This window comes from Marmota monax, unplaced genomic scaffold, assembly GCF_021218885.2.
Source record: "Marmota monax isolate L192 unplaced genomic scaffold, Marmota_monax_Labrador192_F-V1.1 WCK01_AAM20220418_F8-fsc00173, whole genome shotgun sequence".
NCBI lineage: Eukaryota > Metazoa > Chordata > Mammalia > Rodentia > Sciuridae > Marmota > Marmota monax.
This window is the reverse complement of record NW_026694620.1, coordinates 2,552,364-2,565,249: the sequence shown is the minus strand read 5'-3', so window position 1 is coordinate 2,565,249 and position 12,886 is coordinate 2,552,364. Positions and strand designations below refer to the sequence as shown.

The following is a 12,886-nucleotide window of genomic DNA, read 5'->3' as shown; positions in this document are numbered from 1 at the left end:
TTCTACTCTCATTGCCTGGCCTTCCATAGAGGGAGAACAGCAGGTGTGAGGAGTGGGGGTAGGTCAGGGAGAGCGTCAGGAGAAACCGTGAGCATGAGCCAGGGAGCTTCGCACACTTGGCCGTGACCTCTAAAGTACTTGGAAATGGAGGGAGATGGGCCCCCAGAGCAAATTAAATGATAGATTTGGTTCAAGTATTGAAGACAACAAAACCAAACCATAGCTGTGGCTAACCCCGGTTTACTCCCCCCACCTCAACACTGAGCAAATAGCTGGTTCCATTCAAAAATGAAGTGTAATTTTTCTTTTAAGAAAAGGGAACTAGCATAAAGTCTTTGCTAGATTAAAAGACAAAGAAATAAGGAATGTAAGCAAGCAGCAAGTAAAGAGCATATATCAAATAGAAAACTACTTAAGAAACGGGTAAGAGTCAGACAGATTAAAGTTCTGTGTAACAAACAGCTCTTCACAGTGTCAAAGCATTTACAAAACACCTCTCTCTCTCTCTCTCAAAATGGAAGGGGGAGAAAAAGAAGAAAAAAGAAGAGCTGTCTGTTAAAAGATGAAACTAACTCAGCAATCAGTTCAAAAATGATCTCTCAGAGCTTAGGAAAAATGGTAAACAAAATCAAAAGATTACAGAGATGATTTAGATCATATTAGAAGAAACTAAAACAGAAAAATCATATCTGAAAACATCCAAGGAAATATGGAATCCAGCTGGAGGAAATCATGCAAAATGAAGTGAAAATATAAAAAATAGATATAAAATAAGAAAGCAAAGTAATCACAGAGAAAATTGTGGGATATAGTTAAATAGTCAACATATGCAAAATCTACATACCTGAAAACTGAAACTGTAGATTAAAAAAATAGAATATAGGGACTGGGGTTGTGGCTCAGTAGTGTACTCGTCTGCCATGTGTGAAGCACTGGGTTAGATCCTCAGCACAACATTAATAAATAAATATAATAAAGGTATTGTGTCCATCTACAATTAAAAAATATTTTTAAAAATAGAACATAAACAATTCTTATAACTTCTGTTCAAAGAATTGAATTTAAAAATAGGGCACACACAATATCTCAGGAAAACTGATATAATAATTAATACCAAAACATTTCCCAGTGAAGTTACTAAATTGAGGGGGGAAAATCAGTTCATCATAGGATGAATTTCTTTCATCCTAGCAAAGAAAGAAACTCAAATTCAACATGGAAAAAATTAGCTTCACCTCAGACTGAGGAGAGAAATGTTTCCAAAGTTCTGAGAGAAAAGAATAAGATTGAAGCATTTTTATACCCAGCCAAGTTGTCTTGCAAGCAGACAGACAGCAGAAATTCCTACAGATAAGGATACAAGAAATAGTCCTTTCTAATAATAATAGCATTAGTCCTTTTTAAAAGAGCAGGAGCTAGCTGGTGCCGTAGCACACGCCTATAATCCCAGTGACTCAGAAGGATGAGGCAGGAGGATCTGAAGTTCAGAGCCAGCCTCAACAAAAGCAAGGTGATGAGCAACTCAGTCGCTAAATAAGTCTCTAAATTAAATACAAAATAGGACTGGAGATGTGGCTCAGTGGTCAAATGCCCCTGAGTTCAATCTCTAGTACCAAAAAGAGATAGAGAGAGAGTCTCTGTAAATGTCGCCCTAAAGCCTGTGTTACACAGCATATGTGTTGCTTTCTTTTTACCTTTCATTTGAGTTGGTTAACAGATTAGCTATTGAAAATAAGTGCAAGAAGGTAAGAAAAATCAAGATGTGACAAACAACAAATAGTTGATCAGCAAAGTCTTTACATAGTGAGAAGAGATCATTTTCGTTACTTTCTTTTTCCTTTAGATATAAATCACAAAATTATAGCTTATCTCAAAAAAGTGTCTTGCCAAAAATCAAAAATTGCCACAGAATATTAGTAAGTAATGAATTACTAGAATAAATTTCTTCCTCAGTTTTTTAGCATAAAAAATTTGGGGACTTAAAGATTAATAATTTTACATTACCTTAGCAAATCTATAGCCTTGTGTGGATGAACTCAGGCATACACATTTTCATAGTGTATTTCCTTATTTCCAGGTGTGTCTGATGAGCCATTTCTGTGATACACTGCAAGTTAGCTTTAAATTGACGCAGCACTTGCAACAGATTTTAAAAGTAATAAATTCTAGCACATCTCAGATTAGGAGGAAGAAAAATGCAAACTCAGCTGTGGAAAGGCAATACCATGTGCCTTTCACATTTGTGTGGCATCCACACTCACCTTCATCCTGCCTGGACGTACCTTCCAGCAGTTTATTTTCACCACCCTCACCTCCTCAGCTTTTAGAGAAGTGCATGGGATAAGCCACCCACGTTTCTTGACCAGCTCAATGATCATCAGCTGGCTGGGCATAGGCCTGATTATGTTCTGGAGGCAGAAGAAAGTGGAGAGCCAGGGAGCTCCCGATATCCAGGACTACTACTGCTGTCCACCTGTGTTGAGGAGGCTTTGAGACACAGCTTGCAGATTCTCCATCCTTCATACCTTTATAATCATATGAATCATACAGGTTTCCCAGATACCTGCCAAGGCTTTAATCAAACCAAAGACGTGCCATGAGTTGTCCTCAAGTCACAGTTTAGTGTGATCATCATCCACATCCTGATCAAGGGTGGGCTGCAGCATTAGCGCAGGGGTGGGCCTTGTGAGTAGAGAGGAGAAAACAAATGATTTACTTATAAGATGCTGCAAATTATGTTAACAAGGGTTTTAAAGAGATAAAAGTGTTGTAGTGGGGCCCGTCTCTCCCAGAGTCGCAAGGTCAAGCTGGATAGCTTTTCCATTTGTGTAACTCTCCTCTCATTTCAGCTTTATTGTCTGATAAGCAAACTTATCTTTGTGATAAATAGATATCATTCTGGCACTTCTTAAAATCAAAACAGTCATGTCTGTGGTTTAAAAAAAAGATAAGTTTCTTTTTTTCCATTTTAGATAACTTACATACGGCAAGAATATGAAACAAAATTCAAAGGGTTGATGCCAGCATCTCTAAGACAAGAACTTGAAGACACCATTTCCTCCCTAAAATCACAGGTAATGGCAAGAACTGAGACTTTTCCCAAGGATTTAGGTGATATGTATATCCTGGAAAGAAACTTGGAAATAAACTTGATTCTGAAATCAACATTATGTCCCGAGGAGTCCAGCATCCAGGATGATTGTTTTTGTCTTGTTTTAAATTATTTTTCTTACTACTTTAAGAACTCATTGTTTCAAGCCAGACATGGTGGCATATATCTGTAATCCCAGCAGTTTGGGAGCTTGAGGCAGGAGGATCACAAGTTCAAGGCCAGCCTCAGCAACTTATCGAAGACCTAAGCAGCTTAGCAAGACCCTGTCTCAAAATAAAAAATAAAAAGGGCTAAGGATGTAACTCTGTGGTAAAGCATCCCTGGGTTCAATCCCCAGCACCAATAACAAAACAAAACAGGAACTCATTGTCTCCATAAGGTTTTCTTACAAGTCCCCTTGAAATTGAAAAGTTCAGTCATGGAGCTTGGGTCATTTGCCATCCACATCCCAGTACAACTTCATCCTTTTATTTGCAGTAACTGGTCCAAGTTGCCACCAGTTAGCACATTACTGATTCCTCACTGAACTAAGGGGCAGAGAAGGAAGCATCATTAAGTCGGAAGCATGTTTATTCTGGTGTATTTTATATGGTTGTTTAAAATAAGATGTATTTTCAGTGCAAGACAAAATAATGACAAGGTATTCAAACTGTTAGATTCAATATTTCTTGTTGAAATACATGGTTGTTGGTATAGTTCATAAAATATAATGTGAAAGGTAAAACTGATTTGACTTTGGATACTTATTTCTAAGTAGACTATATACTTCCATATTTTTTGAATGTTTTATGTATTGCTGGCCTAATGAGTTTTTACTTCTAACATGAGAAAGAGTTCACCTACTCACATTTTTAATAGTTTTAAGATGTGTGTTTTCCTAGAAAGGATCCATGAGTGAGGTATGCCTGCACTCTCTAGGCCAAGAACTCTGCCTGGCACATAGCAGGTGCTCAATAAATTTATTTACAAATAAATGATATGGTTTGATACAGTTCACATTAGCTATATTTATAATGTGTAAGATGAAACATGTAGCAAATTTTAGCTGTCCCTGTTATATTCCCCTCAGTAAAAAGCCTCTTATCTGAAAATGAAATCTTCATTCTGTTGGTCCTTCTGCTACTTATTGCCATTGGCTACCAAGAAGTTGTGCTGTGTCACTCCAGCATATAAAACTAAGTGCTGGAAGAAAGGTCAGCACAGAGTTAAGCAATCTTTATTTACGTGGAAAGCTCTCCTGGTGTGACTCACCTGTTGACTTCTAGGGAGCTACCATAGGGTCAGCAAGGAAGAACCTGAGCCCTTGGAGGAAGGTTGGGTTGTTTCTCCCCGCCCCTGGAGGTGTTGAGGGGAGCTGGGGGGGAATCTGATATCCACCTGCAGGGCTTCTGTTATCATCCATATCATTCACTGTAATAAAACCTACTTCAGCCTCTTGAAACTGGATGTTGACCCAGAAAGAGTGTTGCCAGCTGCACTGGGGGCTCAGAATTGGCAGCTGCATGGAGTCACAGGCCATAGAGTGAGCAAATTTAGTTTGAAAGCACAGGTGCCTGTATTTTTTTTAAATTGTTAGAATTCCAATTGTAGTGCTGCACGGGGGAGGAGAGTTGAATCAATGTAATTCTTGCATCTGTGCAAAAATTAATTGTTCTTTGAGTCATTTGATAAAATCAAAATAGGGTGACAGTACAGATAAGCAAACTCAAGGGACCACTGTGCTAGGCACCCATTTGGAAGCTGTACTTTCCTCTCTCTCAAGCACATTTTTGGTTCTGCCAGTTATACTCTTGCATAGCTGCGCTTCAGAATCAGCTGTTGCCATGGCTACAGCTCAGACCAAAGAGGCAAGAGTAAACAATTCCGATCAGATCAAATGACAACTCTTTTTTTATATATACATACATTTTTAGTTGTCAATGGACATTTATTTTATTTATTGATACATGGTACTGAGAATCGAACCCAGTGCTTCACACCTGCTAGGCAAGCACTCTGCCACTGAGCCACAACCCCAGCCCCAAATTTGATCTCTTGATTACATCAGGCCATAGAATAAATTGTTTTTATTTGAGTGTATAAGGTGCTTTTAACTTATGCTTGTTACAGGTATCTTTAATCGTATAGAAATTTATGCTTCCAAATAATCAAATACATCATAAAGTCGGTTTAAGAGAACATGCTGGAATCCTAGTTTCTTCTGTCTCACATCCCTGCAAAAGTGGGGCCATGAGGGTGGCACCTGCCACAAGCTCTGCATTGGACATTTTGTACTAATCACTCTGCATCATCATCAGACCTTGGGAAGTAGCAGGCATTAGCCCCATTTCACAGATGAGGCTTCAAAAGCTGAAGTGACTTTCCTAGAGCCTTAGAAGCCAAGCCAAGAATTGAACCCAAGTTGGCCTAATTCCAGACAAAGCTCAGGCTCTTTCCACTGCAAAATACTGTCTCTTCAACCTCAGGGAATTCCCAGGATGGATTGAGGTTTCCAGAAAGCAGTAATTTTCTTTTCACTCACTCATTCATTCATTAAACAGCTAGTGAATAACAGCCACCTGCCCAGCCCTGGAAAAGACTGGGGTACAGAGACTGGAAGGAGTCCTCCTGTCCCAGCAAGCCCTCAGGTTTGGGGAAGAGACCTGAAAACCAACGGCCACTGGGCAGGATGGGAGGAGAGGCGCCAGGGATAGAATCCAGCAGTGGAGAAGAGGGAGCCGCTGCCGTGGCCCAGGGCGAGGCCCCCACGGGCAGCCGGGGAAGGAATCATGGCAGCATTCCGTAGGAAGGTGACATGAGCCATAGAGGATGAATAGGAGACAGTCAGCCAAGCATTCCATAGAGAGAAAATTGCCCATGCCAAAGGGCAGGAGTATGGGAGACGTGTGTGAGGTGACAGTGGTGGCAAGGGCTTTCGGGCAGATGAGGCCACAAAGATAGGATGGGGCCAGATAAATTGGCTCTGCAGAATGGAGTGTGACTTTATTCTATCTAGTGCATTTTCAGTAGGGATGAAATGTGACCAAATGTTAAAAAACACATCACTGACATTCAACAAATCCTGAGCTTTATCTAAGAAGTTGTCTGAATCTAGATAAAATCCTACCGTGTTCTATGTGCAATATTGACATTTGAGCCGTAGTCACCTTTTCTCATAGAAGGTGTCTTTTCTAGGTTAACTTTCTACAAAAGAGAGCATCCATCCTTCAAGAAGAGCTGACGGCATACCAAGGCAGAAGGTGAAGCCATGGGCAGAGTGCCCTCTCATTACTTTGTATTGTTTGCACCTGCGAGTCTCCTGGCTTGACTTTTAAGTCTGTCAGAATGCTTAGATGTAGTATGGGTTTTGAAAAAACAGACATGTTTTTAGTAAATAGCCTGACTTTGAGCCATCACCCACTTCTGCTGATCACAGGGCTTTGTCAGCCCCATCAGAACAAGATGGGGGAACCCAGGGCATGGCAAAGGTGGGCATCCCCCAGGTGGTCAGCAAGATGTGGTCTGGAAGGCTTTTGCAGAGTGAAGGAGGCACCGTCCTTCTTCAAGTCGAGGAGGTGATACAGTTCTTGCTGTGATTGGCTCACATCTTCAAGGTCCCCTGTCCCCTAAGGGCTTGGCACTGTTCTCCAGACCCAAATAGATCAATGCTCCGTGAAGTTGAAACACTGGCAGAGATGAGTGCCCCCAGTGTGCTTTTCTCAGGGATGTGACCTTTTAGTCAAAGGTTCCCAGTGATGTCACTGACCTAGATTGTGTTTGCCTGCTCCAATTCAGTACTACAATCTTGCTTTTCATGCTGTGAAGATTAAAGCATTTACTTGGCATTGAATGAAAAGGAAAGAGCTGCCATGCCTGTAATTCCAGTGGCTTCAGAGGCTGAGGCAGGAGGATTGAAAGTTTGAGGCCAGCCTCAGCAACTTAGTGAGATTCTCAGCAATTTATTGGAACCCTGCCTCCAAATTAACAGGACTGGGGTTGTAGCTCACTGGGAAAGCACCTCTGGGTTCAATTCCCAATACTGTAAACAGACAAATAAATAAATGGAAAGAGCTTACAAATAATCTTTAATTTTTCAAAAGATTCTGTTTGGTGTAAATACATTTTGGTTCTTATAGGCAACAGTGCTGAAATTTTGATATCAAATATACTTTTAACCCCAAACTTCTCTAGAATTATATCACATTTTATAACAACAGACCCATTAAGCCCACAAGTCCTAACTGAGGTTTTGGTTTTCAGGTAACTGCATGAGGAGATGCGGTGGGTGTGAACGTCCAGGCCACACTGTGCCCCTCATCCCACAGGTTTGAAGATGTGGATATTGTAAACTGTGAGATCACTGGCATTTTTTAATACTTAAGTGTAATTAATATCATAAAAACGTCATCATTCACACATTAGTGGGGTGGTTTTATTTGTGTCTGCCTAAGTTATTTTTTTTAAATCCCTTTTATTTCTGATTTCCTTTTTGTGTGCTTTTGAGTGTGGGCTGAGAAACGCCTTTTCTTGAAAAAGCAGTGGTTCCTCATGTCATGCCATGTTCATGGTTTGCATAGAATTTTAGTAGTTGGGTATGATCAAAATCAAGTTTGTAGTATCATATCAAAAATTTTAATCTGTTTACATTGTTTCATGTTTGTGTTCATGTATTATTAAAGTATTATTTTGTACTTATCAGTATTCTTTCTACTTTTTAACCACACCTCATTTGCTAAAATAAATGTGACATATACAGGTATTTTTCCCTAGCAAATACTGACAATGTCAAATTGAACTTTGGAGAAAAAATTCTGTCCTGTCAGAGATCAAATTCATGATTAGAGCTGAGATCAGTGTTTAGAATAAAACCCCCGGGCCACCCAGTGTGAGTCAAGTACTTGTGGTGTTGTCTCCAGTCAGCTTCTGGAAGGACAGAGGCAGCTTGGTGTGAGAATTTGTGTCAGTAGCTATGGCTCTACTGTTACTTTGTTGATTTCTTGTTTTCTGGTGGTTGTTTTAATTGTCATTTTAATCAGCAATCCTTAAGAAAGCCTGAAGTCTTGTGCCGAGGCTACAGCACATTGGCAAGTGATCACAGCATGCACTTCTTCAGGTCCTGTTTGCTTGGGGGCGCCTCCTTGTTGAGAGAACATGGCTTTGTTCCAGTGAATGGATGTTTAAGTCTGGGTCCCTCTCTCCTCCCCAATGCCCTTAGGCAATTCTGAGCCACTAGGTCAACCCAGATTTGCCTTGAAAATTTTGTATTGCAGTAAATGGGTGCATAATATTCTTCCGAATTCTCTATGGCATGTGCCATGGACCTTGGAGACTCTAAAATTCTGACCTTCGGGTGTGGCTGTAATCACCTCATTTGTGGTAAAGGACAGGGCAGAAAGTTTATTTACACTTTTTCAAAATTCTTTTCTCTTTCCCACACCCATGACTGTTGTTTGCTGCCCAAGGATTAGTTACTTATGTGCTTTGACTGAGACATGGAGATGATAAGGAAATAACAGGTTTTACAGCCACTTCCAAAGCCAGAACCAGGATCAGCTTGATGTGGCCTTGTGGCAGCCATCGGGCAGGCTGGTTTTCTTGCACTAACACATCTCTGTAGTGCCAGCACTCTCTCGGTGACACTTAGGTGCTCCCCCTGCCACCTTCCAGAAATCTAAGTCTCTGTCCTGTGGAAGATCAGGTTTGTCTCTCACATACAATACATTATTGCACTGCCTTCAAGAATATTCAAGAAAATCAAAATTGTAGCAGATGCTATTAAAACCACCTATTGAGGACAGCTGGTACTCAGACTATGATTTAGTACTCAAAAGGGAAAGATTATGGCTATGTGATTAATGTTAAGTACATCTGTGCAGACCATGAAAAACAGGTTGGGGCTCAGCAGATTTCATTAGTGAAGTTATTAGCTTCTCGGACTGAAAATACTTTCTGGATTGTATTGTATGCTAGAATAGGAACTCCCACACAGAATATTTGTGTTCCCTGAGTAAATACCAGTAGGTGTTTTGGAAAATTGCCTGCTATTCTTCCTTTCCCTTATTTCAAGAGTTGTGAAATGACAAACACTGATGAACCTTTGACATCGCCCAGATCCTGTTTCCCAACTGAAGCAGGCCGTGTATGTCTGGAGTAAACCAAAGGAAACTTTAGTTCACTTTGATTGGATGTGATAGGAATGGGTGGTTGACACTGATGTGCTCATGAATGTTCTCTGATAAAGGGAGAGAAAGAAAAATAATGTATTTGGCATGTTTGAAATTTCTTAACTGAGTTGAGCACTGAGTATATAAATGGCTACTGGGAGAAAAAGCAGGTGCTCAGGAAATAAATTATAAACACTGTGCCTTATTATAAAATCATCTAAGAGTTCATCCTTTCTTTTATCTGGTGGAAGATCAATTGTTCATCACAAGTACCTAATTTAGTTACATCTCCAGTTATTATTACTGGCTGCAGTACCTGAGTCAGCCACCTGTGCCTTCTGTATTTCATCATGTGATTGTCAACAGGTAGTGCTGATAGGGCGTTTGGAGTAAGCAGAGCAGAAGGAAAGCTCTGGGACAGTGTTTTCGCCCTGTGTTACCCACCCTCTGTTCTCCAGGGGTCAAGAGAGAAGGGCTCACAGTTAGCCATTCGGTCATCTGCACGTGTCATCGTTTCGTCTCAGTCCATCATTTCTGCATCACCAGCAGTGGGCCCTGTCCAGGGGTCTGACTTCTGATTTTGCTGCCTCCTGAACTTCAGAGGGCAGCCATAGAGGCACAGTGCAGAAAGGCAGGCTCAGGTAGAGGGAACAGGTGTAGACGTACGTGCTCCATAGGTTGTACAAAAGACTGTGACTCCAGGGAGAGAGCTCAGATGCAGACATCCTCCTGTAATGTCACACATTAACAGAGATGTCTTCAGAAACGGGCATGTGCTCATGGTGGTGAGCAGCCTCATTAAAGGCGTCTGCAGAGAGCAGAGCAGAAAGAAGATACTGTGCGCCTGAATTAACAATTAACAGCTCCCTCATTGAAGTGCATCACCACCCAGAGAAGGCAGTGGCTGTTGGCTTTCTGTCTAAGAGTAAAAAGGAAAGGTAAAACATCAAAAATGGTGGGAGAAAAGTTCCAGAACACAAGGTCATTTTAATTCATAGTTTCCTTAAAAGAACTGTCTCTTCTGAGCTTTCATATTTTGTTCAGAAAGGTCATCTCTTTTAAGCCTTGTCATTAAAGACAGTTTGCTCTTTAAAGTGAATTATCAAAGGGTATAGAAATTGCAAGTTACTGAAACTAAAATGCATGATCAATTTTAAGTCTGCTAACTAAAGCCTCCTTAAATTTGGATGTGCTTTTGTCCTGGCAGTCCCTTTGATAAAAACCAGGAAAAGATACATGGTTGGTCAATTCAAAGTAGGGAAAGAAGATAATTAGATAAAACTTTTTTCAACTATCGAAGTGGCTCTTGACTTTGGGGGCTTGATTAGGAAGTTGTGGCCTAGGCTGTAATGGTATTTGAAGAGTAAAAATTCAACACCCCAGATTCTGACCTGGTTAGTATCAACATTCTTCACTATATTGTCTTAGGAATAGAATCAAACTTTAGATCAGATTATTTACCACTCACAGGGAAGAGGAGAAATAAAATTTGTAACACAGACTTCAAAAGACCTTTAAAATCTGGATCCCTCTCCAATAATACCTAATTCGATTGAAAGTTTGTTCATTCAGTATTAAGCAAGGATTTCCATCTGGCAAATGTTCTACAACCAAAGACCCTGGATGTGGCTCTGGAAGGCTTTATCTGCACTTCAGGCTAGCAAATAGTCTCATATCTTTTTTAGGAGTCTGCCACTTAAGTGAGGCCACATGGAAGATAGCTAGGTGGATATGAAGACTTCATAGAACAGGAAAAGGGCTACCTAGTGAGAAGCGATGTATTTAATCAGCTAAAATATAGTCACATGAATGAAACCATTTTGCCCATGCCCTCTCCTATAACTAGGAAAGGAAATTCACAGGTGGAATTAACCAATTAGTTTTAATTCCTTCAGTGACTCTTTGCATCTCACTGTTTAGACAATAACATGAAGGGTTATGCTAGACCAGGATTTCCTGAATTCATCCAGTGTTTCTCAAACTAGTATCCTGACCAGCCACGTTCTGTGTCTTCAAGTGTTCAGGTGTCATGTTTTGGAAACGTGTCATGCTGTATGCCCCTTTCAAAGATGCACATTATATCACCTGCTTGGTCATTCATTCATTTTATAGTTACTGTTTGCCAGCTATGTGCTAGACAGTACATTTGTCACCCAAAACCTAGTGCCTTAAACAATATTTATTATAAAACAATAATGTATCATCATGACTCCCCATGCTGATGGCTGACTGGGCTCAGGTAGACAGTTCTCATTTAGGTGTTAAGCGGTGTGCAGGCAGATGGTGGCTAGGGCCAGCATAGGAGACAGGGCTGCAGCCCACACTGGCTCACTCACACATGGGCAGCTGTTGCTACCGTCATGACAGCTGGAGCCTGGCAACTGTGAGAGTTCTCTTGAGCCAGCCCAGCAAGAGACCCCATCAGGCCTGTCCCAGGAACTGGCAAAGCATCGATTCTGTATTCTGTCAAAGATAGAGCCTTCCTGGAGTCAAGGGTAGAGGCCCCAGCAAGGTCAAAGAATGTGTGGCCATCTTTGATCTGCCACACCCTTTGAATAAAGAAATCTCTGTAACCTGGAATTTGCTGAAAGGATTTGACACAGGGGAGAGTTCTTTAGTTTATTCTGGGGCCCACATATTTTACTATACAGAGTTCTGTCAAATCTTGATTAGAGAAGTCCCAACCTAATTGATTGCTAAAAAGTTCCTTCCTGTCCAAAAATTCTGTTAATTCATGCTACATCTCTATAATCCCAGGTTAAATTGAGGATCTACAAATTCTTCTTGGGAAACCCTGAGCTAGGAATGAGGCCATGGCATCCTCTCTGAATCTTTTGAAAGATGGTATCAACCATAGCGGAACGTTGTTTTCAACTCTGCTGTTTGGGGCTTGGTATGCACTGTTTATTATAATTATCTTAGCAAGTATATTATTATAAAGGTCCATGAAAACCCAGACCCTGTGCTTAGGAGAGTTTTCCCTCTTTCGTGGAACTGTCAAGCACATGGAAGGATGTGAACTTGATGAACTTTTGCAGGGGAAATTTCCTGAGCCACAGAACACTTAAAAACTGCTCAACTAAGTAGAGCACAGTCATCTAGGTAAACACATGAATCAGCCTCCTAATTGCCCCGTTAGCTCTCTCCCCCTCACCGTGGCAGCAAGTTATCTCTGTTTTTGGTGCTCAGCCACCTCCTGTATCGCTCCTCTCAGCCTGCGCCTGGGTGGGGAATGTAAATACTCAATGGAAGCCAAGTGCAAAGAGTTGGGCTGCCTCTGCTGTCCGACTCTCCCATGTCACTGAACGCTGGGGGTCAGAGGACGATTGAGCCAACCTAGTAATCAGCCTGTATTTTGAAAACATCCAAAGGGTCAGTTTGACTGGAATTCATCTCTCTTGAGCAAACAAAGCCTGAAAGTTTGAGGGTGAAAAGAAAATAGAAAAAAAAAAAAAAAAAAAAAACCCTTTCTGTAAGAAGGGAAATATTTTCCTAACAGGAGAGTGGAGGGTCCTGAGAGTCTTGTACTTTAAAGAAATACGTGGATGTTGACTGAGATTTCTTGATCGGGTCTTGCTTTTCCCATTTTGCTGGTGAAGTAACAAGCTGTCACCTATCTGTGTCCAGCCCA

The 12,886-nt window shown here is 41.0% G+C and overlaps 1 protein-coding gene across 7 annotated transcripts in view; it reads left to right on the top strand.

Moving 5' to 3' along the window:
- Cep112 (centrosomal protein 112) overlaps positions 1-7,786 on the top strand; it is a 472,978-nt gene extending 465,192 nt beyond the window's left edge. For 5 of the 7 annotated variants that reach the window (XM_046422633.2, XM_058572199.1, XM_058572198.1 and 2 more), the window contains 3 exons: positions 2,973-3,074; positions 6,287-6,351; positions 7,352-7,786. In XM_046422633.2, the coding sequence (XP_046278589.1) occupies positions 2,973-3,074; positions 6,287-6,351; positions 7,352-7,355 (171 nt within the window). In that variant the 3' untranslated portion in view covers positions 7,356-7,786. Of the gene's footprint in view, positions 1-2,972; positions 3,075-6,286; positions 6,356-7,351 lie in introns of those variants that run through there. The other 2 variants (XM_046422634.2, XM_058572197.1) reach the window with 1 other exon arrangement.
- The last annotated feature ends 5,100 nt before the right edge of the window (positions 7,787-12,886 follow it).